Genomic DNA, 26,217 nt, shown 5'->3' on the forward strand with positions numbered 1-26,217 from the left:
ACAGAAAATCCTGAAGGAGAACGTTCAGCCATCAGTTTGTGACCTCAAGCTGAAGCGCACTTGGGTTCTACAGCAGGCTAACGATCCAAACCACACCACCAAGTCAACTTCTCAATGACTTAAAAAAACAAAATGAAGGTTTTGGGAGGGGCCTAGTCTGGACTTCAATCCAATTGAAATGCAGTGCCATGACCTAAAAAAATGCTTCTGCTAATCAGTTTATGCTTGAAAGCCCCTCCATTTTTGTTGAATTTAAACAATTCAGCAAGGAAGAGTTGACCAAAATATCTCCACATTGATGTGAAAGGCTCATTACCAGTTATAGAAAACGCTTGATTTCAGTTGTTGCTGCTGAGGATGGCCCTACCAATTATTAGGTTTAGGGGGCCATTACTTTTTCACACAGGGCCAGATAACTTCAAAATAGTTTCACTAGGGTTATATTTGTCTGACGTCTACATTTGTTTGATTATCTTAAACATGAAAGAAGGGAAACTATGCAAAAATATACAATTTAAAACCCCAATTCCAATGAAGTTGGGACGTTGTGTTAAACATAAATAAAAACAGAATACAATGATTTGAAAATCATGTTCAACCTATATTTAATTGAATACACTACAAAGACAAGATATTTAATGTTCTAACTGATAATCATTAACTTAGAATTTTATGGCTGAAAAACGTCCCAAAAAAGCTGGGACAGGGTCATGTTGACCACTGTGTTACATCACCTTTTCTTTTAAAAACATTCAATAAACGTTTGGGAACTGAGCACACTAATTGTTGAAGCTTTCTAGGTGGAATTCTTTCCCATTCTTGCTTGATGTACAGCTTCAGCTGTTCAACAGTCCGTGGTCTCCGTTGTCGTGCTTCATAATGCGTCACACATTTTCAATGGGAGACAGCTCTGGAGTGCAGGCAGGCCAGTCTAGTACTTGCACACTTTTACTACAAAACCACGCTGTTGTAACACGTGCAGAATGTGGTTTGGCATTGTCTTGCTGAAATAAACAGAGGCGTCAATGAAAAAGACATTGCTTGGATGGCAGCATATGTTTCTCCAAAACCTGTATGTAACTTTCAGCATTAATGGTGCCTTCACAGATGTGTACGTTACCCATGCCATTGGCACTAACACAGCCCTATACCATCACAGATACTGGCTTTTGAACTTTGCGTCCATAAAAGTCCGGATGGTTCTTTTCCTCTTTGGCCCGGAGGACACGACATCCACAATTTCCAAAAACAATTTGAAATGTGGACTCGTCGGACCACAGAACCCTTTTTCACTTTTCATCAGTCCATCTTAGATGAGCTCGGGCCCAGAGAAGCCAGCGGCGTTTCTGGGTGTTGTTGATAAATGGCTTTTGCTTTGCAAGCCATGCAGTGCCGCCTGGGGGATCGAAGGTCACGGGCATTCAGTGTTGGTTTTCGGCCTTGCCGCTTGCATGCAGTGATTTCTTCAGATTCTCTGAACCTTTTGATGATATTATGGACCGTAGATGATGAAATCCCTGAATTCCTTGCAATTGTACATTGAGGAACATTGTCCTTAAACTGTTTGACTATTTTTTCACGCACTTGTTCACAAAGAGATGAACCTCGCCCCATCTTTGCTTGTGAATGACTGAGCAATTCAAGGAAGCTCCTTTTATACCCAGTCTTGGCACCCACCTGTTCCCAATAAGCCTGTTCACCTGTGGGATGTTCCAAACAGGTGTTTGATGAGCATTCCTCAACATTCCACAACTCTTTTTTGCCGTCTGTCCCAGCTTTTTTGGAACGTGTTGCAGCCATAAAATTCTAAGTTAATGATTATTTGCTAAAAACAATAAAGTTTATCAGTTTGAACTTTAAATATCTTGTCTTTGTGGTGTATTCAATTAAATATAGGTTGAACATGATTTGCAAATCATTGTTTTCTGTTTTTATTTGTTTAACACAACGTCCCAAATTCATTAGAACTGGGGTTGTAGATTCACTGTAAAATTGACATCAGAAAAAAGAGCATTCAACATTGTACAGTGATGTCTTGAGATACGGGTTTAATCCATTCCTTGACCATGCTCGTAACTCAAAACACTGGAACACTCTTTCGCTATTGAAATGATTGGAAATGCAGTTAATTTGTTCCAGCTCCCCAAAAAAGAAACATTGTAATGTTTTTTTTTAATGAGAAGAATAGCACTCTATGGTATACTTTATAAAAAAAACAAACGATAATGACATAAATAAATAGAATACATTTTTTTTTTTTTTACAATTTCTCATTTTCCATCCATCCATTTTTCGTACCGTTTATCCTCACTAGGATCGTGGGCGTGCTGGAGCTGGGTACACCCTCTGTGCCTCTTCCTATTACTGTAACATCCATTAATTCAGCGAAAAAGTCACCTATTTGCTCTTTTTGTGCTCAGGCCAAAGCAATAACTGAATTGTTTTGGCACCATCGGCTGGCGTCTTGGTGTCGAGGAAACAATTTGAAATGAGTTGGGGAGCTTCATTTAGACAAAAGTAGTCTGCCATCTTGTGGCATCCAAGTCCTTTTAGGGGGGCGTCAGTTACTTGCGGAGTTTCACTAATAATACCGACCTTACAGTTGCTGCTCTTCTCCTTTCCAGGTGTAGGAACAAGGAACTACTACAGGAAGATGGGCTATGAGTTGGAAGGACCTTACATGGTTAAGCATCTACATGGACCTGGATTAGACTGAACATGGTCTTTGTTTTTATCAGCATAATAGACGGACAAACACATCGAGAATTTTATCTTAAGCATAGGTTTTGGACAATGTGTTTTCTTTTTCACACCTTTTAGTTTTACTGCATCCAAAACTCTGCAGGTAAAGCCAGGACTTGGTTGGTTCGAGACAAGCCCCAGCCTTATTTGGATGACATTATGGCTGGATTTACACTGCACAGTTCAAGTGACACGAGTGCTAGTCCATACTGGATATCTGCCAATGTGAGTACAGCATGAAAGCACAGATCAGATCTGTCAAAGCGAACTGGCCCAAACAGTAAATAAACATCATAACACAGTCTTTAAATTAAAAGTACCTACTGACAATGAAATATCCTCGAAATATGGTACATGGTATGTCAATCATTAAATAAGCAAAATAATGATGGTGGCCATCAGATGGGGGGGAGGAAATTAATAGGTAGGGCGGTGGAAGTAAGACAAGACCACTATATGTTGTATATTGTTTAACATTAGTAATATTTAAGTACTATTTTTGCAACATGCAATTTGAGCTGCCATGGACACTAAAAGAAATCGACGTAGGCATTAAATCCGAATTGAGCACTTGGACCTACAGTGTAAATCCAGCCTATGACAGATATTTGAATTAGAAGACAAGCTTTCCTTTTGCTCTCCAAATATTTTGGAGCGAATAGTACACACAATTTGAATATTCATTTGGCCAGGATGCGAAACCAGTATTAACATCACAATTAACCGTCTATGATGAGCCAAGTGGGTATTAATTTTGTAGAAGAGAAGAATGTCCTGACCTGCTAATGTTTGTGTAATTACACTATTTTGATTTATATGTGACTATTTAGGCCACATAAATTGGTTCCCTTCATTCCTTTAATCCAATTTCATGGATGCATACGAATGGTTTTAGTAGCTAGAAATGTGAACTATGGTTTTTCTAAGGAATAAAGTACAAAATATGACATCATGAGTTGTGCGAGTGAAAACTCCCCCCTCCTCCTCCCGCCAAAAGGTCATTCACCCCCGAGTTGATATCCTCCCCCAATGATGAGGATGCCAGCCCCTGCAGGACACAGTCAATGATTGCCCCCGTAAGAGTGTTTTAGTGGCTCATTTGACACAGCCTCCGCAATTACAACGCCATCCGTTTTCTGTCTATTGATAATTGACTGACTGCTGTGTGGAGCCACATTTCTTGGAAAGGCTTTGTCATATGAGCAATAAAGCACTAATTCCTCATGCGTTCACCTATAGTATGTCTCACATCGGTCCATTGTGAAGGAGGATTGTGATTGTGACAACCGGGGAGGACTGAAGCAGAACAGCGGTGCGTAATTTCCTGCATGCGGCGCTCGTGTCGTGACTGGCGTTGCGGTCCTGACGCATTGAGGTTTCTGCCTTATTCACACTTTCTCTCCACGCTCGCTCAGTGCTTATCAGCTGTGAAATGGCGAAGGACTTTCCCTCCCACACTTCTCAGTGTTGCTGACTTTGTTTCCCCCTTGTGCAGGAGCCACTTTGGTTTAATCTTCCCTGTAAAACTCTCAGAAGTAGAGCAGGTCCTGCTATTCTACTAAGGTGAAGGTTGGAGCCCCTTTTTCACACGCGTTATGCGCTGCCACCTGTTAGATTTGTTTTTGTTTTGTTGCTGTTACTGGAGGGAAGTCAAAAAAAAAAAAAAAAAGGTCGCGCGACAGTCGCAGCTCCCTCTTTCAGCTATTTATTGAACAGGACCAACAGTCAAACACACAAATACAAAACAGGAACACTCGGATGGAGTCACAGTAGGGCCAAAGCTCCCGCCCAGATGCTCACACGCAGACGAACCAGCCAAATTCCTGATGTCACTGATGACGCCATGCCCCTTAAAGACACACATTGAACACTACAGCTGTCCCAACATGCAGTAATTACTTTTTATTAAACAAAATTCTATTTTTCTACAATACACAGTGCTACTTGATTAGAAAAAATGTAAATTGTATTTTGGGGGTCTGTAACGGACTAATGGCATTTCAATGGGGATTATCGATGCATAATTTGTTGTGAGTTGCGAGAATGGTCACAGAACAAAATAAACTCAAGGTACCTTTGTATATGAATGAAGGATTTTGGCTGTGGCACTTGCTCCATATGTTTACTTTTTCATTGCCCGTAGCATTTTCGTCATAAACAAATGCTTGTGCTCATTGTGGAAAACAGATTTGAAGATTCTCTCATATTCTTAGAAAAAAAACAGGTGGAAGACAGGTCTGTTTAATGGCTCCTGCGCTAAACATTTGAACTGTTATTACGCTTGTACAGAGAGGCTTAGTGGCGTTGTTGAAAAGATTTAAATGTTATTTTAAATTATTTTTTTTTTTTAACGTGTACAGCACAGTCGCTTAGTGGTCAACACCTCTGTTATGTTCTGCTTGTGTGTACTGCTCCGTTAACTATTTATATATATACATCCATCCATTTTCTGAGCTGCTTATGCTCACTAGGGTCGTGGGAGCATATATATATCTATATATATATAGATATATATATATAGATATATAGAGAGAGAGAGCGAGAGAGACCATTTCCAAAAAAAATGGAGTATCATGGAACCATATTTTGCTTGATTTAAAGGGGCCCTAATTTTTCTCTTTTTTTCCTATAAAAGTAAATGATCTCTTCACAGTATTTAAATTTTTTGAATTCTTGTTTTCATGGGTTTTATGAGCTGGAAGCCCAAATTATGTAAAAATAAACAAATATTTGAAATGGTTTAAATTGTGAGGTGAGGGACCAGACAAAGCATGGCCAAAAGAGCCCCTATGACGAATAAAATAAATGGTTGTAGGTTTCCCTACAAATTCTTGTCCACCATCGGGCGTCTCAGGAGGGGGAAGCAGTACACCATCAACAGTGTCTAGTGGGGATGGGGCGCTGCTGACCTCGACTCAGGATGTTGTGAGTCAGTGGGGAAAATACTTCGAAGACCTCAATTCCACCGGCACGCCTTCCCATGAGGAAGCAAAGTCTGGGGTCTCTGAGGTGGGCTCTCCTATCTCTGGGGTTGAGGTCAACGAGGTGGTTAAAAAGCTCCTCGGTGGCAAGGCCCCGGGGGTGGATGAGATTCGCCCGGAGTTCCGAAAGGCCCTGGATGTTGTGGGGCTGTGTTGGTTGACACGCCTCCGCAACATCGCATGGACAGAGTGGGAGTGGTGGTCCCCCTTTTTAAGAAGGGGGATTGGAGGGTGTGTTCCAACTACAGATTAGTTGGCATGTTCTCCCCGTGCCTGCCTGGGTTTTCTCCGGGCACTCCGGCTTCCTCCCACATCCCCAAAACATGCGTGATAGCTTGATTGAAGACTCTACTTGCCCATAGGTATGCGTGTGAGTGCGAATGTTTTTTTTTTGTTTCTATGTGCCCTGCGATTGGCTGGCGACCGGTTCATGGTGTACCCCGCCTCTCGCCCGATGATACCTGGGATAGGCTCCAGCACACCCACGACCTAAAATGTTATTTTCCCTGGTAGGACAGTCGATGTGCAGAGCTCCGTGACGTCCGTACACCATTTTTCGTTGATATTGAAGCATATCCCGCCGCCTTGTTTTCCCCGATGATTCCCTGTCGCGGTCTGCCCGGTGAAGATGGAAGCCGGGAAGCACGACAGCGCCATCGGGTACAGCCTCACAAAGCCAAGTCTCCGTAAAGGACAATTTACCGGTCGATCTACGTTCCTACCCCCACTTATGGTCACGAGCTGTGGGACCGAAAGTACAAGATCCCGGATACAAGTAGGTTTCCTCCGCGAGGTGTCCGGGCTCTCCCTTAGTGATAGGGTGATAAGCTCAGAGTCGAGTTGCTGCTCCTTTGCATTGAGAGGAGCCAGATGAATTGGCTGGGGCATCTGATTAGGATGCCTCCTGGACGCTTCCCTGGTGAGGTGTTCCGAGCCCGTCCCACTGGGAGGATACCCTGGGGACGACCCAGGACACGCTGTAGAAACTGTCTCCCGGCCGGTCTGGGAACGCCTCGTGACCCACCCCCGGAAGGGCTGGATGAAGTGGCTGGGGAGAAGGAAGTCTGGGCTTCCCTGCTAAAGCGACTGCCCCCGCAACCCGACCTCGGATAAGCGGAAGAAAATGGATGGTTGGACTCCCTTACTGTTGAGTCATGAACACTGACCTAAACTGAGGCCAGGGAGGCTTGCAGTTCTTCAGATGTTGTCCTGGGTTCTCCTGCTCGAAATATTATAACTTTCTCTGAAAATTATAACAGACTCTGATTGCACCTGTTTTTCGTCTTAAAGCTTGTCAACAAATAATTATTTAGTGGTCTCTCTGCTTGCACATCTAAAAGCCCAGATTGTGTATGGTCGAAATGTGTACTGACGCAATGAACACAACAATTACACATTACATTAGGGCAATTAAAAGAAAACCTAATTTAATTAAATTTTCGGGGGGGGAAAAAAAAAATTCAATCAACATCACAATCTATTTACATAAAGCAACAGCAGTAATCTCTCGGGTTTCATTATAGTCGTTTACGTGAAACGACTTTTACTTCCAACGTTCCTTTTAATGACCGGCCGGCGGCAACAGCATGTTTTCATTGAACGCAACTTAAGTCCCAGAAGAGCTCAGTGTGTACTTGTATGCTACATAAATGTAGAGTATATGTATATGGATGTAAAGGCAACAGCTCAGTTGGGGTCCCAATTCCCTTAAACATGTAAATGTTAATAATTCAGTTAACAAATTCATATACAACAATCCTTTGATGATTTTATTCATCACTTTATATATAATTTGTGTATTATGTATGGGTCATGGGCAGCTTGGTGGCGTGTAGTATGAGGAGAGATTTGTCCCAAAATGATTTACGCAAATATATCTGCGATTTACACGTTGTTCAGAGCCACAAACACAGTCCACTCCAAAAGTATTGGAACAACAAGGTCAATTCCTTTTTGTTGTATACTGAAGACATTTGGGTTTCAGATCAAAAGATGACTATGAGACCAAAGTTCAGAATTCCTGCTTTTATTTCATAGTACTTACATTTAGATGTGTTGAACAACTCAAGACAGAGCACCTTTTGTTTGAAGCCACCACACTTCAATGGAGCAAAAGTATTGGAACAGATTTTTATTAAATTCACTTAAAGTGAATACCATTTTAATATTTGGTGTCATAAATAACCCTTGCAATAACTGCATCCAGCCTGCGACCCATTGAGTTGACCAGACTGTTGCAATCTTAATTTGAAATGCTTTTCCAGGCCTTTACAGCAGCCTCTTTCAGTTCTTGCTTGTTTCTGGGGATTTGCCCCTTCAGTTTCCTCTTCAGGAGGTAAAATGCATGCTCTTTCAGGTTAAGGTCAGGTGATTGGCTTGGCCAGTCTAAGACCTTCCACTTTCTCCCCCTGATGAAGTCCTTTGTTGTGCTGGCAGTGTGTTTTGGGTCATTGTCATGATGCATGATGAAGCTTCTCCCGATTAGTTTGGATGCATTTTTCTGTGAATTGCCAGACAAAATGTTTTTTTTTTTTTTTTTTAATATTTCAGAATTAATTCTGCTGCTACCATCATGAGTTACATCATCAATAAAGACTAGTGAGCCTGTTCCAGAAGCGGCCAAGCAAGCCCAAACTATGACATTACCTCTACCATGCTTCACAGATGAGCTTGTGTGTTTTGGATCAGAAGCAAATCCTCTCTCTCTCTCTCTCTCTCTCTCCATACTTTGGCCTTTCCATCACTTTGGTAGAGGTTAATCTTGGTCTTATCAGTCCATAAAATTTGTTCCAAAACTTTTGAGGCTTATCTCTGTACTTTATCTCTGGCCTTCCGATTCTTTTTGCTGTTGAGTGGTTTGCATCTTATGTTATGGCCTCTATATTTCTTCTCTTCAAGTCTTCTTCGAACACTGGATTGTGATAACATCACCCCTGCCCTGTGGAGGTTGGCAGTGATGTCACTGACTGTTGTCTTTGGGTGTTTCTTCACAGCTCTCACAATGTTTCTGTCATCAACTGCTGAAGATACCCTTGGCCGACCTGTTCTATTTCTGTTGCTTAGTACACCAGTAGTTTCTCTTTTTCAGGGCATTCCAATTTTTTTGTATTGGCTATGCCCAATGTTTATGCAATCGTTCTGATCAATTTTCCCTCTTCTCCCAGCTTCAAAATGGTTTGCTTTTCTCCCAAGACAGCACTCTAGTCTTGTTTGCTTAACAGCAAATGCAGTTTGCATGTGCTTGCTTGTTTGTTTTCTCCAGGTACTCCAGCTTCCTCCCACATTCCAAAAACATGCATTTTAGGTTAATTGAAGACACTACATTTTCCATAGGTGTAAACCCAAAGTCAGCTGGCATAGATTCTCACTCACCCGCGACCATAATGAGAACAAGCGATATAGAAAATGGGTGATTGAGGATAAGCGGCTCAGAAAATGGATGGATGGATGGCTTAACTGCTGCCTTATACCTAAAGGTGATTACATAACATTAACAACCAACCAATAGCCCAGAATGACACAGTGCAGTTTTAAAGAAACTACTGTTATAAATGACAGTCATTCAAAACTTAGCATTATTATCTTTGCAAAGGTAGATGATGCAACTCGTGTATATAAACATATCATATTTGTACATTTTGGATTACCATTGACATAGGTGGTGGTTAGGGTTGCAAAATTCTGGGAATTTTCAAAGTTGGAAATTTAATGGAATGTACCATCTTGAAAATTGGCTCTTAATGGGGAAATTAATTAAAGATGGAGTAAATATATTTTTGCATAACCCTGATTAAATAAAAAACATTTCACAGACATACAGTGGTACCTTGAAATTTGAATGCCGCAACTTAACAATTTTTCCAGTTTTGAGGCAGTTCTTCCTCCATTTTTTGCTTTGTGTTGCAAGCCAAACTTTGAGTTTTGAGTAGGACCCGACTACTTAATCGGTTGGCCGATTTTATCGGCCAATATTAATCCTTTTCAAAATAATCCTAATTGGCTGGAGTTTTGTCGATTAAATGCAGATATATTCTTACTTTCTCATGAAACAGTAAATAATGTCAAGTGATGGAGTCACGCAGAATAATGTCCTTCAGCCATTTTTTTACGAGATGGATTTCTAACTCCAATCCAATAAGCATCTTTAACTGGAAACTTTCCACCCCTTTGCCATTGACTGAAATATGACAAGCGAAGAATGACATCTCCCTGTCGAACTACTTTACCTGTATTTGGAAAAAGTGCTGGGCCTGAATGCTCAACAACAGGACTCTTAACAAAAAGCTAAGCAGCCACACTTCAATGGCTGTAATCACCTTGAATTGTTTGAGGAGGCCTTGCTTTACCCTCTTATCTCCACTATTATTTACTCATGGAGGAAACGCCACAGTCGGTTGGCTCCACAGGAAATGTTTCCACGTGCTGGCTGTGGCCATTAGGAGTGCTTTGTCTCAGTGAGAGTCCTCTTTCAGAGCGCTGCACACTCTGGCCTCCAGCTGGTCCGCTGTGGGCCGGGAATCCGGGTTTGAGGAGAGCATGTCGGAAAGCAGGCCACACATCGCTGGGCCGGGAGGGGTGGGCAGCGGGGCTGCTCTCTTCCACTTCATGGGAATACACAATTGGAGATCAGCGTTCTCCCACAAAGCTTCACCAAGTGGCATCAACCAGCGACCCTTACACACGTAAGCACCTAAAGGGTAAAAAAAAAAACATTAAATCATCACAGGCTGGAGCTTCCGGTCCGAATGTAACCACTGTGATTCATTTTTGTTGTTCTTCTGACCCAAAGTACACATATTTTGTCTATATAATTGTACAACATTTATTCAATGGAGATGAGAGAATACAAAAACATATGCTCCTTCTAAGTAGCCTGTTCGACAAGCGGTGCCTACGTCTCACTGGGAATGGATGCATAACCTCCGGATATCAGCTCGTGGGTGAATTTCACATTTTAAGTGTGACATATTTCCTAGATGGATTTCAATGGTCTTCGGGCAAAGTCCACATTCCGGGAATTCTACCCTCTTGCAGACTTAAATTGGAGTCGTGCCTCTCAAGCCATTACATGCAAATTAGCCGGGGACGCGTGGTGGGTGTGTCAGAAGTCGTGACCGGAGAATCCGTGTACCTTGAAAACGCGCAAGCCATCCATCCATCCATTTTCTGAGCCACTTCTCCTCACTAGGGTCGCGGGCGTGCCGGAGCCTATCCCAGCTGTCATCGGGCAGGAGGCGGGGTACACCCTGAACTGGTTGCCAGCCAATCGCAGGGCACATACAAACAAACAACCATTCGCACTCACAGTCAGGCCTATGGGCAATTTAGAGTCTCCAATTAATGCATGTTTTTGGGATGTGGGAGGAAACCGGAGTGCCCGGAGAAAACCCACGCAGGCACGGGGAGAACATGCAAACTCCACACAGACGGGGCCGGGGATTGGGGCCGGGTCCTCAGAACTGTGAGGCTGACGCTCTAACCAGTCGCCCACCGTGCCGCCACGCGCAAGCCAGGCGCGTAAAATACAGACTGACAGTACGCACCAATGGGAGAATATGGGGCAATGTTAGCAAAGCTATTGGAACATGTTGTTTTGATACCAGAAAAGCTAGAAACAAGCAAGCTAGCTCTTGGTTGACATGTAATGGTTTTCCTCAATATGTAACCGGATGAACGTGGGGAACTTATGAGCAGGTAACTTTTTTTTTTTGTTGTTGTGCCAAGTTATCAAAATGAACCTAATTGATGGTAAAAATTCATTTCATTCTTTTTATTTTTGTACTTGAGTACAGAAATCATCTACACACCCTTGATCAAATGCCAGGCTTTTGTGATATCAATTATATTTTGCTGGCGGCACGGTGAACGACTGACTGGTTAGCACATCTGTCTCACAGTTCTACGGACCGGGGTTCAAATCCCGGCCTCGCCTGTGTGGAGTTTGCATGTTCTCCCCGTGCCTGCCTGGGTTTTCTCCGGGCACTCCGGCTTCCTCCCACATGCCCAAAACATGCGTGGCAGCTTGATTGAAGACCCTAAATTGCCCATCGGTATGAGTGTGAGTGCGAATGGTTGTTTGTTTCCATGTGCCCTGCGATTGGCTGGCGACCGGTTCAGGGTGTACCCCGCCTCTCGCCCGAAGATAGCTGGGATAGGCTCCAGCACACCCATGACCCTTGTGAGGAGAAGCGGTACAGAAAATGGATGGATTATATTAATGCTAAATACTACAGCATATTGTGCTCTATATTGTTTAGATATGAGGGGGATTTTATGTCAAAACAAAAAGCCCACCATTTAGACTGAATTTTAGAGTGCTGCCCTTTTCCAAATCAGCGTGTAGAATTTTAAAAAGCCTCAAAGCACCAAACACACTGACTTTATATCAATATCCATGACTACGTGCTCATTCTTTTGCCAAGTCAAATCCTGTAAGTGTGTGACTATTGAAAAAGGAAAGAATCAAATTGCAAAGCATTTTATCTGTCTGCGAAATGCCTCCAGCTGCCGCTCCTATTATTTGCCTGACAAAGAGGATTGTGATCTGCGAAATTCCATTTTTCCTCTGTTCCTCTTTGGGAAGGTACTGAAATCTCTCTCCCCCTCCAATCGTCACCATTTTAATCCAGACTAATAAGAGTATCACTGACTCTGGGACGTTTGTGGGCACTAAACTTGAGGATAATAGTTCAGATCACAACAGCACCAGGTTGGTTTTGGCTGAGAAGATTTTCTGATTTGAAAAAAAAAACAAAAACAAAAATCAATTTTTCTTATAACCCTTTCATTATGCTGGAACAGTGAAGCGCTGGGCAGAAGTGGGCCTTGTGCCGTTATATACAGTATAAAATGCCTCTTCAAGAGATTGTTCAGCCACATGGGATTCTGCAAAAATAGGACAAAAACAAAAAGGTCATATTTCTTTGGGTGGACTTGTTACATCGAAACTCTGTAGTGCCCCAAGGCTAATAATAATAAAAACAAAATAATAATAATGTAAAAAAAAAAACCAGCTCACCTGCATTTTGCATTAATGTCAAATTTCAATTAATCTTCATTAATGTAAATTGAAATAATGAATATTATTATCGCAGTCAAACTATTATCTGGGATTCCCACAGCAACAGTGCTTTTGGGGAAAGTGTGCACGCACAGTGCACACTATCGCACACACGTAAGTGCACACGCACACACACAGACACACACACACACACACACACACTGTCATCTTGAATTAAGAGGGAGAGTGCTGCATTAAACCCTTTTCAAAATGTTCAACCATCCCTCAGCTTGCTGCCATTTACATTAACGATTAATCGGCCATGCTTGACGAACACATGATGTATACTATCTGACACTTTTAATATGTGCCAGTTAATGGAGTCAAACTCGAGCCAGTGCACTGCTTCACCGACCTGTGAGATCACACACAAACACACAGACGCACGCACACCTTTTTGATCTCCCAGCTCTGAGCTCTGACTGGTAAAGTAGGGTACACACCTACCGATTTCCTTTCTTCCAGTCAAAGTCAGCAAATGCCTCATTCTCAGATGTCTCTGAAAGATTATCTTATCTTGACTGATTATCCTGTTGTGTGGGGTGTGTTAAGAGTCATTTTTCTCCCCATTTCTCATAAAATGGTCTGGGCTGACAATTCAATACGTTTAACATGTTTAGTATTTGCGATCACAAATCCTGATGTGTGCGGTCAACACAGAGTGACATGAAACTCATGCTGTTGCCGAACACAAATAAAGTAGTAATTGGTGTTAAATGTGCTGAATATAATGTGTCTCCCAAGTCATTCAACTGTAGTGGTAGTTACCAGATAAGCTAATCGGTAGCCTAACTTCAATTTTTTTTCTGTGTATTTTCCAGCAATCTTTGGAGCCATGTTGCTTCTCACAGGTCAGTCTTGGGTATTAGACAGACATCTGTTTTGGGGTAGGAGACTCACAGTTGTTATCTGGATGGTGTGCCATTATCTCCAGCACACCACACAAAAAAATGCCAGTCAGAACACACTTGCCAAAATCTCTCTCTTCATGTGTAGGGTCGCTCACGTTTTAAAAATTGGTATGCTCAAGATGAACATTACCCTACATGTAACTAGTACTACCATGCTTGTGACAGGAAAAGACTACTATAAATGTTGTATAATCCTGGAAAACAATTTTAAACAGCAAATTCTGTTCGTTGTTGACTCACCAAGTTGTTCCTGTGTGGTACCTTCCTCCACGAAGGTGATTCTCTCCAGGATGGCCCAGAACATCACACCTAGCGAGAAGATGTCTGCCTGGGCTGTGTAGGTCAGTCCACCCCAAACCTCTGGAGCCATGTAAAAGTCTGAGCCACAGGTGGAAGAGAAGTGCTTCCTGGTCAGGTTTCCATCCACTAGGCCCTCACTCATCTTGCTGAGACCAAAGTCAGCGACCTAGAGGTTGAACATGAAGATAGTACTGTTACATGCATTATGTAAGCAAAAAGACTTAAAGTGCTGTACGGGTATATTGTTGTGTTTTTGTATTTACGCATATTATTCTCCCGGATAAATATTATTTATTATTTATCTCCCGGACCCTGGACCAATCAGACAAAGACGATTCCAGTTCTTCTTTCAAACATTGTGTAAGTCTGGGTAGGAACAGATAGTGTAGTCCAAACAAAACTATCTCTGCTAAGGCTAAGATGGGGGTAGTTGCGGACCCAGAGCTCTGAAATATGTATCGACTCCTCTGTCAGGAATACATTGGTTGGCTTTTAACATGCCGTTATAATTGTAGTTCTTTCACGAAAACGTACACGCATGGAACCTCGAGAGTTAATAGGTGATTTTAAAACACAGGTTCCTTTAATACAAAACAAAGACAAGTTATTTAATGTTCAAACTGATAATCTAGATTGTTTTTAGCAAATAATCATTAACTTAGAATTTTATGGTCACAACACGTTCCAAAAAAGCTGGGACAGGGTCATGTTTTCCACTGTGTTACATCACCTTTTCTTTTAACAACATTCAATAATAGTTTGGGAACTGAGGACACTAATTGTTGAAGCTTTGTAGGTGGAATTCTTTCCCATTCTTGCTTGATGTATAGCTTCAGCTGTTCAACAGTCCGGGTTCTCCGTTGTCGTATTTTACGCTTCATAATGCGCCACACGTTTTCAATTGGAGACAGGTCTGGACTGCAGGCAGGCCAGTCTAGTACCTGCACTCTTTTACTACAAAGCCACGCTGTTGTAACACATGCAGAATGTGGTTTGGCATTGTCTTGTTGAAATAAGGAGGGGCGTCCATGAAAAAGACGTTGCTTGGATGGCAGCATATGTTTCTCCAAAACCTGCATGTACCTTTCAGCATTAATGGTGCCTTTACAGATGTGTAAGGTACCCATGGCATTGGCACTAACACAGCCCCATAGAATCACAGATGCTAGCTTTTGAAATTTGCGTCCATAACAATCACAATGGTTCTTTTCCTCTAAGGACACGACGTCCACAATTTCCAAAAACAATTTGAAATGTGGACTCGTCGGACCACAGAACACTTTTCCACTTTGCATCAATCCATCTTAGATGGGCTCGGGTCCAGAGAAGCCAGCGGCGTTTCTGGTTATTGTTGATAAATGGCTTTTGCTTTGCATAGTAGAGTTTCAAGTTGCACTTATGGATTTAGTGCAGAACTGTATTTACTGACATTGGTTTTCTGAAGTGTTCCTGAGCCCATGTGGTGATATCCTTTACACATTGATCTGGGTTTTTGATGTGTGCCGCCTGAGGGATTGACCGTCACGGGCATTCAATGTTGGTTTTCGGCCTTGCCGCTTACATGCAGTGATTTCTGCAGATTCTTTGAACCTTTTGATGATATTATGGACCGTAGATGATGAAATCCCTAAATTCCTTGCAATTGTACATTGAGGAACATTGTCCTTGAACTGTTCGACTATTTTCTCACGTACTTGTTCACAAAGAGTCGAACCTCGCCCCATCTTTGCTTGTGAATGACTGAGCAATTCAGGGAAGCTCCTTTTATACCCAATCATGGCACCCACCTGTTCCAAATTAGGCTGTTCACCTGTGGGATGGTCCAAACAGGTGTTTGATGAGCATTCCTCAACTTTCTCAGTCTTTTTTGCCACCTGTCCCAGCTTTTTGCAGTCATAAAATTCTAAGTTCATGATTATTTGCTAAAAGCAAATCAGGTTTATCAGTTTGAACATTAAATATCTTGTCTTTGGAGTGTATTCAATTAAATGTAGGTTGAACATGATTTGCAAATCATTGTATTCTGTTTTTATTACCACAACGTCCCAACTTCATTGGAATTGGTGTTGTACTTTTACGGAGTTCAAAGCCTACTCTCATTGAGGAGCTGCGACCCCCACTCCAGCATCGCCCCCACAGTGGATGCGCCACGAACGGCGAAGGAGGAAGCAGAACCGAGGAAAGCGTGTCCGTGAGAAAAATGCCGAATCCTAACCGGTCCACGGTGCAAAGAAGGTTGGGGAACACTGTTTTAGGGGGAAAGCGTTGCTTTTATTTGAACATATTTATTTGAATGTAATTTTGTTTTAACTCATTACTTTTCATATTGAATATGATAATCCAAATTCTGAATTCCAACTATAACGTAAGTATAAATATCCATTTTCTATACCACTTGTTCTCAGCAAGGCGATTGGCGAGTTGAGTTGGAACCTATCCCAGCTTACCAGACAGAGGCAGGGTACACCCTGGACCGGTCGCCAGCCAAGTGCTTTTTTGTTTTTGTTTTCCTTTAACCAATCGGTTTTCTTTTGGGAGTAAATGTTGAAATGTTTAATCGCTTTTGCTCCAAAATACTTTTCTCTTCAAACACCACCGTCAACTGCAGCTTTACAAACTTTCTTAAGGGGGAAAAAAGCAGGTGTCTTTTTGAGGGGTGGCAGTTATTTGTTCAAAGTGGAAAGCACACTTGCTAATTAACCGGGGCTGAGCACCTATTAGAGTAGTTCCACCACCATTTGAGTAAATACGGTAGGACGCTTTGTTACAACACTAGAATCACCAACTCAGACAAAACCAAACAGGACAATAGTTCAATCTGTGATAATTATGTACACAGTAATACATTTTATAAGTGTGGTACTTGTTTATGGATTTGGGTATGAAAGCATAAAAAGGTTCAAGTCGAGCTGTCCCATATAACGATATACACACCCTTTCCCAAAAAAAATTTAATATCATGGAAATGTGTATTTATTTCATAATTCCATTCAAAAACTTACACTTTCATAGGTTATAGATTCAGGCAGGGCCCACAATTTAAACAATTTCAAATATGTATGTGTTTATTTTTACGTAATTTGGGCTTCCAGCTCATAAAACCCACAAAATCTGGAATTGAAAAAAAATAGAATACTGTAAAGAAATCAGCCCACATTTTGTAGGCCATAAATGTTTTAAACTGAGTGTCACACACTAATCATCCACTAAACTCAAAGCATCTGCACAAGTTTCCCCAGGTGTCATGAAATTGCTTCAATTTGGTTCAATTGTCTCAGTTGGGTTCAATATGGGGGAAGAGTGCAGACTCAACAACTGGCCAGAAGACCATCATTGATGGTTTGGGTAATTGATTGGGTAAGCCACAAAGGTTCATAGCTAAGGTGGTTGGCTGTTCACAGAGTGAACAGCCAAGCATATCAATGGAAAGTCAGGAGAAGATGCACCAGCAAAAGAGATGACCGTGGGCTTCAGCGAATTATCAGAGTGGAAAGAGGCGGGAGTCACAGCTTCAAAAACCACCACATTCAGATGCATCTGGGAGATGGGCGACAACTGTCGGATTCCTCGGGTGAAGCCACTTCTGAGCCTGAGCCAACGTAGGAAGCGTCTCAACTGAACCAAGGAGAATAAGGACTGTACTGATGGCCAGTGGTCCAAGGCCCTCTTTTCCTTCTGCTTTCTTAAATCCAAGGTCACTGCAACAGTCGACCAGAATGTTTTAGAGGACTTCATGATTCCTTCTGCTGAGAATCTGTATGGAGATGCAGATTTAATCTTTTAGCAAGACCTGGCCCCTGCCCCCACCGCCAGAAGCACCAAAACCTAGTTTGATGCCCATGCCATCACAGTGATTGACGGCCCAGTCAACTTGCCGGATCTGAACCCCACTGAGAATCCATGGGCATCATCCATCTATTCATCCATTTTCTTCCGCTGATTCGAGGTCGAGTCGCAGGGGCAGTAACTTTAGCAGGAACGCCGAGACTTCCCTTTCTCCAGCCACTTCATCAAGCTCTTCCGGGGGGATCCCAAGGCGTTCCAAGGCCAGCCGGGAGACACAGTTTTTCTAGCGTGTCCTGGGTCGTCCCCGGGGTCTCCTCCCGGTGGGACGTGTCCGTAACACCTCACCAGGGAGGCACCCAGGAGAAATCCTAATCAGATACCCGAGCCACCGCATCTGGCTCCTCACAATGCGGAGGAGCAGCGGCTTTACTCTGAGCTCCTCACGAATAAAAGAGTTTCTCACCCTCTCTCTAAGGGAGAGGCCAGACACCCTACGGAGGGAACTAATTTCGGCCGCTTGTATCCGGGATCTTGTTCTTTCGGTCACGACCCACAGCTCGTGACCAATAGGTGAGGGTAGGAACATAAATCGACCGGTAAATTGAGAGCTTCGCCTTTCGGCTAAGCTCCTTCTTCACCACAACGAACCGATACAAAGTCTGCATCACTGCAAACGCTGCACCGATCCGCCTGTCGATCTCTCATTCCATTCTTCCCTCACTCGTGAACAAGACCCCAAGATACTTGAACTCCTCCACTTGGGCCAGGCTCTCATCCCCGACCAGGAGAGGGCACACCACCCTTTTCATTCTGAGCACCCTGGTCTCAGATTTGGAGCTGCTGACTTTCATTCCAGCCGCTCCAGTGAGAGTTGGAGATCACGGCTTGATGAAGCCAACAGAATCACATCTGCAAAAAGCAGAGATGCAATACTTATGCCACCAAACCGGACCCCCTCTACGCCTCGGCTGCACCTAGAAATTTTGTCCATGCAACGAATGAAGAGAATCTGTGACAAAGGGTAGCCTTGGTGGAGTCCAACCCTCTCGAAAACGTGCCCGACTTACTGCCGGCAGTGCGGACCAAATTCTGACACTGGTTGTACCGGGACCAAACAGCCCGTATCGGGGGTTCAGTACCCCATTCTCCTGAAGCACCCTCCACAGGACTATCCGAGGGACACAGTCGAACGCCTTCTCAAAGTCCGTAAAACACATGTAGACTGGTTGGGCGAACTCCCATGCACCCTCGAGGAGCCTGCCGAGGTAGAGCTCGTCCACTGTTCCACGGCCAGGACTAAAACGTCACTGCTCCCCCTGAATCTGAGATTTGACTTCCCGGCGGACCATCCTCTCCAGCACCCGTGAACAGACCTTACCAGTGTTGATGGTGCACTGCTTCCCCCTCCTAAGACGCCAGATGGTGGACCAGAATTTCCTCAAATCCATCCGTAAGTCTTTCTCCATGGGCTCACCGAACTCCTCTCACGCCTGAGTTTTTGCTTCAGCGACCACCAAAGCTATATTCCGCTTGGCCAGCCAGTACCTATCAGCTGCCCACTGGCCAAAAAGGCCCAATAGGACTCCTTCTTCAGCTTGACGGCCTCCCTCACCATTGGTGTCCACCAACGGGTTCGGAGATCGCCGCCATGACAGGCACCGACCACCTTGCGGCCACAGCTCTGGTTGGCCGCCTCAGCAATGAAGGCGCGTAACATGGTCCATTCGGACTCGATGTCCCCCGCCTCCCCCGGAACATAAGCAAAGTTCTGTCGGAGGTGGGAGTTCAAACTCTTTCTGATAGGGTATTTTGCCAGCAGACCCTCACAATACATTTGGGCCTGCCAGGTCAGATCGGCATCTTCCCCTTCCTTCGGAGTCAACTTACCAGGTGGTGATCGGTTGACAGGTCCGCCCCTCTCTTCACCCAAGTGTCAAAGACATGCAGCCACAAGTCCAATGACACAACCACAAAGTCGATCATCGAACTGCGACCAAGGGTGTCCTGGTGCCACGTGTGGAAATTCTTATGCTTGAACATGATGTTGCTTATGGACAATCCGTGGTGAGCACAGAAGTCCAATAACAGAACACCGCTTGGGTTCTGATCCGGTGGGGTTGGGGGGGTGAGGTGTTGGCATTCCTTCCAATCACGCCCTTCCAGTTCTCACTGTCATTGCCCACGTGAGCATTGAAGTCCCCCAGCAGAACGATGGAGTCCCCAGTGGCACCCCCTCCAAGGACTCCAAAAAGGGTGGGTACTCTGAACTGCTGTTTGGTGCATAGGTACAAACAATAGTCAGGACCCGTCCCCCCACCCGAAGGCAGAGGGAAGCTACCCTCTCGTCCAACGGGGTGAACCCCAATATACAGGCGCCGAGCCGGGGGGGGGCAACAAGTACACCCACACCTGCTCGGCACCTCTCACCGTGGCCTACTCGAGAGTGGAAGAGAGTCCAACCCCTCTCAAGAGGACTGGTACCAGGGCCCAAGCCGTGTGTTGAGGCAAGCCCGACTATATCCAGTCGGAACTTCTTGACCTCACACACCAGCTCGGGCTCCTTCCCTGCCCGAGAAGTGACATTCCACGTCCCTAGATTCAGCTTATGTAGCCGGGGATCAGATCGCCAAGGTCCCTGCCTTCGGCCACCGCCCAGCTCACACTGCACCCAACCCCTATGGCCCCTCCCACAGGTCGTGAGCCCATGGGAAGGAGGATCCATGTTACGCTTTCGGCTGTGCCCGGCTGGGCCCCATGGATGCAGGTCCGGCCTCCAGGCACTCGCCTTCGAGCCCCACCTCCAGGCCTGGCTGCAGAAGGGGGCCCTGGCTGCAGAAGGGGGCCCTGGCTGCAGAAGGGGGACCTGGCTGCAGAAGGGGGACCTGTGTCCGGGTCATGGGAAACCTAAATCCATTTATAATATTCATCATAGGGTTCTTTTTGCTGTGGTTTCTTTGGTCCCTCACCTCGGATCTATTTGCCATGGGTAACCCTAGTAGGGGCGTGAAGCCCCAAACAACTTAGCTCCTCGCCTCATTGGGACACACAAAGCCCTCCACCACGATAAGGTGACGGCTCCAGGAAGGGATGGGGTATTATCAGGAGGAAAATGAGGAGCACCTGACCCAAAAACAAAGAAGAACTGACAGCAAGCATCGAGAAAATTTGGGCTTCCATCACTCCCAGGCATGCCACAGACTGATTGCCTCACTGCCACGGCACATCGAGATATTGATTAAAGCAAAATTATTCCCAACCAAGTATTGAAGAGTTTTGAAAGTACCATATTTTGATTGATCAAATGTGACCCTAATTTATTGTTATTTTTCTACAAAAACTGAGAAGTAAATGGTGATTTGTTCAGAGTATTCTAATTTTTTGAATTCCTGATTTAGTGAGTTTTATGCGCTGGAAGCCCAAATGTAAAAATAAACAAATAAATACTTGAAATTGTTTAAATTGTGGGCCCTGAATCTATAATCTATGAAAGTTTAACTTTTTGAATGGAATTATGGAAATAAAAAAACTTTTCCATGATATGAAATTTTTTGGGAAAGGGTCTATACAGTGTATCGAAGATACGATATAAAATCCTCTATCGTTTATATCGTTAGATTTACCTTTTTGCTCCTGAGGAAATCCTGTAATTTCTTCCTCCGCTTAGTAATACTTTAACTGCATTAATGGTAGGCATACTAGTGTCTTCAAACTCTGCTGTATTCATCTTAATTATTTGCACTTTACTGCATCCCTTGAAAAGTTGTTGTACTACCAGATACTTTGAAAGGTATTTATTTGGCCACTGGATATTTTTTGGATTTTTATTCATCTTTTATTCATTTCATTGTGTGGTCTATATCAAATAAGGATTTTATCAATAAATGGAGAAAAGATCAGAACATTTCCATTAATTTCATGTAATTTTAAGGAAAATATATCAGTATACATATTGGGATATAAAATTACTTATATTGGGATATTTAATTTTGTCCATATCACACAGCTTTCAGATGAAGCATGAACTACAACTGTTTTTTTTCCAACTGTGTTTTGCTGCAGTCCAAGCTGACGGCAAAAGTGAGAAAGATGGATGCATAGGTAGCTATTTATCCAATTAGACAATTGTAGGACCTACCTTAAAAATAGGACCGCTCGGTGTAACACTGACAAGCACATTGTCAGGTTTTAGGTCTCGATGGATTATACCAAGGTTATGCAGGAAAGCTACGGCACTGCTGAGCTGCTGCACCACACTGTGGTTGCCATGGGCGTCCAGTGGCCTGGAGAGAAGATACTGATTCAAGTCACCTCCGTCACAGTACTCCATCACGAGCCACAAGGCCGAGCAGCGCATGGATCCCGTCTGCTCGTCCCCTCTCTGGGATGGCCTTTTTCTGGCTCTTTTTGGAGGTCTTTGTGGAGTTAAAGAGTAGGGTGAGTTTGATGGAGCAGAGTTGGTCCTGTCTTGAAGTCTGGACACAGCGTTAGTCCTCCTTCGAGGGTTAGACTGAGAACCTCTATCTTGACCAACACTTCCTTTTAGCACACTTTCAACTAGATGTAAAGGCAGTTTCCCCTTTCTTAGGGGCTTCAAACTCCTCTGTCCCGTCTGCAGGAGGCTGCTATGGAGTGCAATAATGTTGACATGGTTCTTGGCTGTGGCTCTCATGGCCCACAGTTCTTGCAAGTACAGTTCAATGCATTCCGGGTCCCTGCAGGGCAGATGCTTAATAGCCACCTTTTTTCCTGTTTTGGCTATATGACCCTCAAAGACCACGCCATAGCTGCCTCGCCCTACCTCCTTTTCTAAAGTGTAGAGCTCCTCCATGTCTCACAGGCCTGTTGTACAAGGATGACACAAGTAAAATACTACATTCACATTTTAATGATATATCTTTACACATACATTTAAATGTGATCTTTGTACAAATTACACTTAATAAATTCAGAGAGGATGCCGAAAAATCCAATAACTGACACGCTGGTTGATAAATTAGACTCAGCAGGGGTGTCAAACTCATTTTTGTCGTGGACCACATTGCAGTTATGGTTTTCCTCAGATGGGTGTTTTGATTGTGAAATAATGTAAATGTTTAATCACCTTATCATATTACATGCACATACAAAAAAATTATAAATAGCTACTTTTGAAATCATAATTCAATTAAAACAGTTTGTTTATTTTAAAAAGGGGGTTGGTAACAAAAACAAACAAACAAAAAACACACTATTGCAACATAAAATGAAGACAAGTTTCCATTTTGGTACACACTTTAACGGGAAACAAAGTACATGCATAGGATTTGCTTCAGCCGGCCACATGAAATGCTGTGGTGTGCCAGATCTGGCCCCCGGGACTGGAGTTTGATATGTGTGCATTACAACACACTATTTAGAGGATGATATACTGTATCACAATGTGCGTACTGCGACGTGTAACACCATTTTGTACAGAAGTCAGAAGGCGCTGTAGTCCACCACTATTCATTCACTACCCTCGACCAACACAGCAGTAAAGTCATCATCATGGTAAATATTGGAATGAAAAACAATTGAAGTTTGATAGCGCTGTTGTGACAGCTACCGTCTCAGCATTCACACAAGTAGGGTTATTATGTAGCTCAACGCGGGCTTCGAAGTAAAAAAAAAAAAAAAAGTTACAAATTTAAAAAAATAAAAAAATAAAAGTTAAACTGGACTCAATATGTCGTTTAACAACACAGCGTTTGACCGAATGTCTTTAAATCTAAAGCAGACTCTATGGTTGAACTGAAGACACAGTCACGGCGGCACGATATGTCAATGCGACACATAACTACATTGATAATAATTCAAACTTACCCTCACATTTGCTTGAATAACCACCAACGAGTTAACTTGAAAACGTTGTAAGCATCCCTCCTGGCATTATATCAGCGAATTAGTTGCACATTTCCGTGAAAAAGCAGCAAAACTTCACTACGTTACTTCCGCATTCGACCGTCGCGCGCAGAGTGCATGCGAATCGTGATTGGCGGCATAAATTCAGCTGTGTGTTTTGATTGGCCATTTCAAAGCGGGGTGAAATTTGATTTGAATTGTTTTCAGCCAATCACAATGGCTTCGGTCTGTGGCGTATGGGAATTGAGGTTTTTGAAAATTCCTCCTTGGCATTTACGAGTACAGTACAGTAAAGTATGATTCCAAACCAGGGTGCAGTGGCAGTGATACATTTGTGTGCCGTGAGAGAACACCAGGGTGCCGCGGGAAATTATGGAATTGTACTTAATTTTTTCCAGCAATTATTCATTCATGCATTTATAAATTACAGATTTATGTTTGTTCAGCTATCAATGCCAGGCAAAACAATCAAATGCTATTCCGTTAGATAGCAAAAGAAACAAAACAAAACGAAACAGTATTGCTAGCCATTTTATTTTTTTATGTACAAATGTGTGTACACATTTTACATTCGGTCGGGATTCCAATAAAGTTTGGGAAACTCCTGGTGTACTGTATGTACTATACTATAGTTATAATACAGTATACCAGTGGTGTCAAACGTACGGCCTGTGGCCCAGAACCGGGTCGTAAAGGGGTCCAATTTGGCCCGTGGTGATAGAATAAAACCTTAATTCTAAAAAGTTCCCGCTTTAGTTTGTATGGTGCGATGAGTCAGTTGAGGTTGTCAAGATTTCCAGATGGATGTAGAAATTTCCATTCATCCGTCCATTTTCTGTACCTCTTATCCTCACTAGAGTCATCAGGGCGTGCTGGAGCCTATCCCAGTTATCTTCGGGCGAGAAGTGTGGTACACCCTAAACTGGTTGTCAGCCAATAATAAATTGATTTCTAGATCGTAACAAGTTATTTTATAAAAGGTAAGTACATTGTATAGATCCACTGTGGTCTGGATGTTGCACATGTAAATGAAAACAATGTTTCATGAAATTGTTGAAATTGCACTCTTTTTTGTTAAAACCTTTCAGATTTCTCATATGATTTGAAACAAGATTTGCAGCAACATAATAATCAATAAATGTGAATATCTTCCAAATGTACTTGTAATTATTTGCATCAAAATGTTTTATTATTTATTGCTTATTAGACCAAGGTGAATGTGGCCCCTGAAAATGAGTTTAACACCTCTACAGTATACTACAGGGTGATTGGAAAGTAATTCCTTTTATAAAATACTTATTAATTATTTATGTATTCAAATTCGTATCATTTTTTAATTTGTTGTTAAATGAAAGATAATCTTATGAGCATTTTTTCATATTTTAGTGGTTTTATTTTTTCTTTAATGTATGAGAATTCAAGTAACGGTGTGTGGGCAGTATTGTGTGTCCATTCATTGTTTGCGAAACCATAAATGCCAAAAGGTATCCTACCATGATGCAAGATTAAATGTGGCCAATTAAAAGTGGTGGGGAGAATGTGGAAGACTTGATTTTTCATGGGTTCCTTCTACCTTTTGCTATTGTTGTTCGTAAATGGCTGAATGCCCACGTTACCGGGAGATGTACAAGATGGATCACCGTGGTCTATGAGTGGCCAGCCAACAGTCCTGACTTAACAAATTGTGACTTTTTTCTTTGGGGTTGGTAAAGGAGCAAGTCTACTGTACCAAACCAAAGACTTCGAAAGAACTTGAAGGATGAATGTAAGACGTTATGTCTTCCATCGCACAAGGATTCTTGGTAAAATCAGTTGACACAATTCCTGGGTGCCCGAGAAGTTGCTAGCGAATTCTGGTACCCCCTGGACTGATCAGCAGCCACTTGCCTGCGAACAACCATTCACACTCATATTAAAACCTAAAGACAATTTAGAGTCATCGATGAACATAGCAGGTGGGAGGAAGCCTGAGTATATTCTATTTTAGTTCCACAAGACACTGAATGAAACGTGTTCAATTTTTCGTTTTTTGTACTGATGGGAATTCATTGATAATGGTAAAAATATTAATGATATGGATCGACACGAAACCCACAATAGTCTCCTTAATACAGTTTGACAAATATACACGGTGCAATTGCTGCAGTCGCACACACACAACATGAATACTGCATTATTTTCTAAGGTTGTCGGTGAAAGAGCGGTAACACAGATAACACGTGGTGCATGTGTGTGTGGGTGTGTGTGTGGGCGTGTGTGTGCGCGTGTGCGTGTGTGTATGTGCATTTGTGATCCATCGCTTCTATCAGTGATGCTAATCTTGAATAGTCTTCATTACTTGTGCAGGATGAAGTCAGTCACACTTGACTTGTTTTTATGTTGAAGCAAATGCCCTTTATTGTATTATCATATGTCACCTACTGACAGACGCAGCCGGTGGCTCCAATATACAGAATGTGCATTCAAGTTGGGGGCCTTTATTAGGGAGATATTTTGTGGGGGAAACAAACCAAGAATGAGGAATTGAATTTCCGGTAAAAAAAAAAAATCCAATATG

General features: G+C 43.0%; 2 protein-coding genes across 4 annotated transcripts in view; one reads left to right on the forward strand and one right to left on the reverse strand.

The window, feature by feature from the left end:
- Positions 1 to 4,829, forward strand: part of elp3 (elongator acetyltransferase complex subunit 3) — a 29,849-nt gene extending 25,020 nt beyond the window's left edge. For both annotated transcript variants that reach the window (XM_061704514.1, XM_061704516.1), the window contains one exon: positions 2,625 to 4,829. In XM_061704514.1, coding sequence (XP_061560498.1) covers positions 2,625 to 2,716 — 92 coding nt within the window. In that variant the 3' untranslated portion in view covers positions 2,717 to 4,829. The remainder of the gene's footprint in view (positions 1 to 2,624) is intronic.
- A 2,919-nt stretch (positions 4,830 to 7,748) lies between these two features.
- Positions 7,749 to 23,755, reverse strand: si:ch211-63o20.7 (Serine/threonine-protein kinase pdik1l-B-like). 2 transcript variants are annotated; one of them, XM_061705034.1, is made up of 4 exons: positions 23,628 to 23,755; positions 21,916 to 22,619; positions 13,935 to 14,160; positions 7,749 to 10,413 (listed from the first exon to the last, which is right to left on the reverse strand). In XM_061705034.1, the coding sequence occupies exons 2-4, from the start codon at positions 22,606 to 22,608 to the stop codon at positions 10,175 to 10,177; spliced, it is 1,158 nt and encodes a 385-aa protein (XP_061561018.1). In that variant the 5' UTR covers positions 22,609 to 22,619; positions 23,628 to 23,755; the 3' UTR covers positions 7,749 to 10,174. The 2 variants fall into 2 exon arrangements, with proteins under 2 accessions (XP_061561018.1, XP_061561017.1); XM_061705033.1 differs by having other exon boundaries at positions 23,622 to 23,755.
- Positions 23,756 to 26,217: the final 2,462 nt, after the last annotated feature.

This window comes from Phycodurus eques, chromosome 18 (assembly GCF_024500275.1).
Source record: "Phycodurus eques isolate BA_2022a chromosome 18, UOR_Pequ_1.1, whole genome shotgun sequence".
In the NCBI taxonomy this organism is placed as follows: Eukaryota; Metazoa; Chordata; class Actinopteri; order Syngnathiformes; family Syngnathidae; genus Phycodurus; species Phycodurus eques.

Excerpts from the sequence above, each read along its gene's own strand:
- si:ch211-63o20.7 (XM_061705034.1), bottom strand. The coding sequence starts at position 22,608 with ATGGAGGAGCTCTACACTTTAGAAAAGGAGGTAGGGCGAGGCAGCTAT. Across the intron at positions 14,161-21,915 it reads CGAGCGGTCCTATTTTTAAG|GTCGCTGACTTTGGTCTCAG; the intron begins GTAGGTCCTACA and ends TTCAACCTCTAG. Across the intron at positions 10,414-13,934 it reads TACCACACAGGAACAACTTG|GTGCTTACGTGTGTAAGGGT; the intron begins GTGAGTCAACAA and ends TTTACCCTTTAG.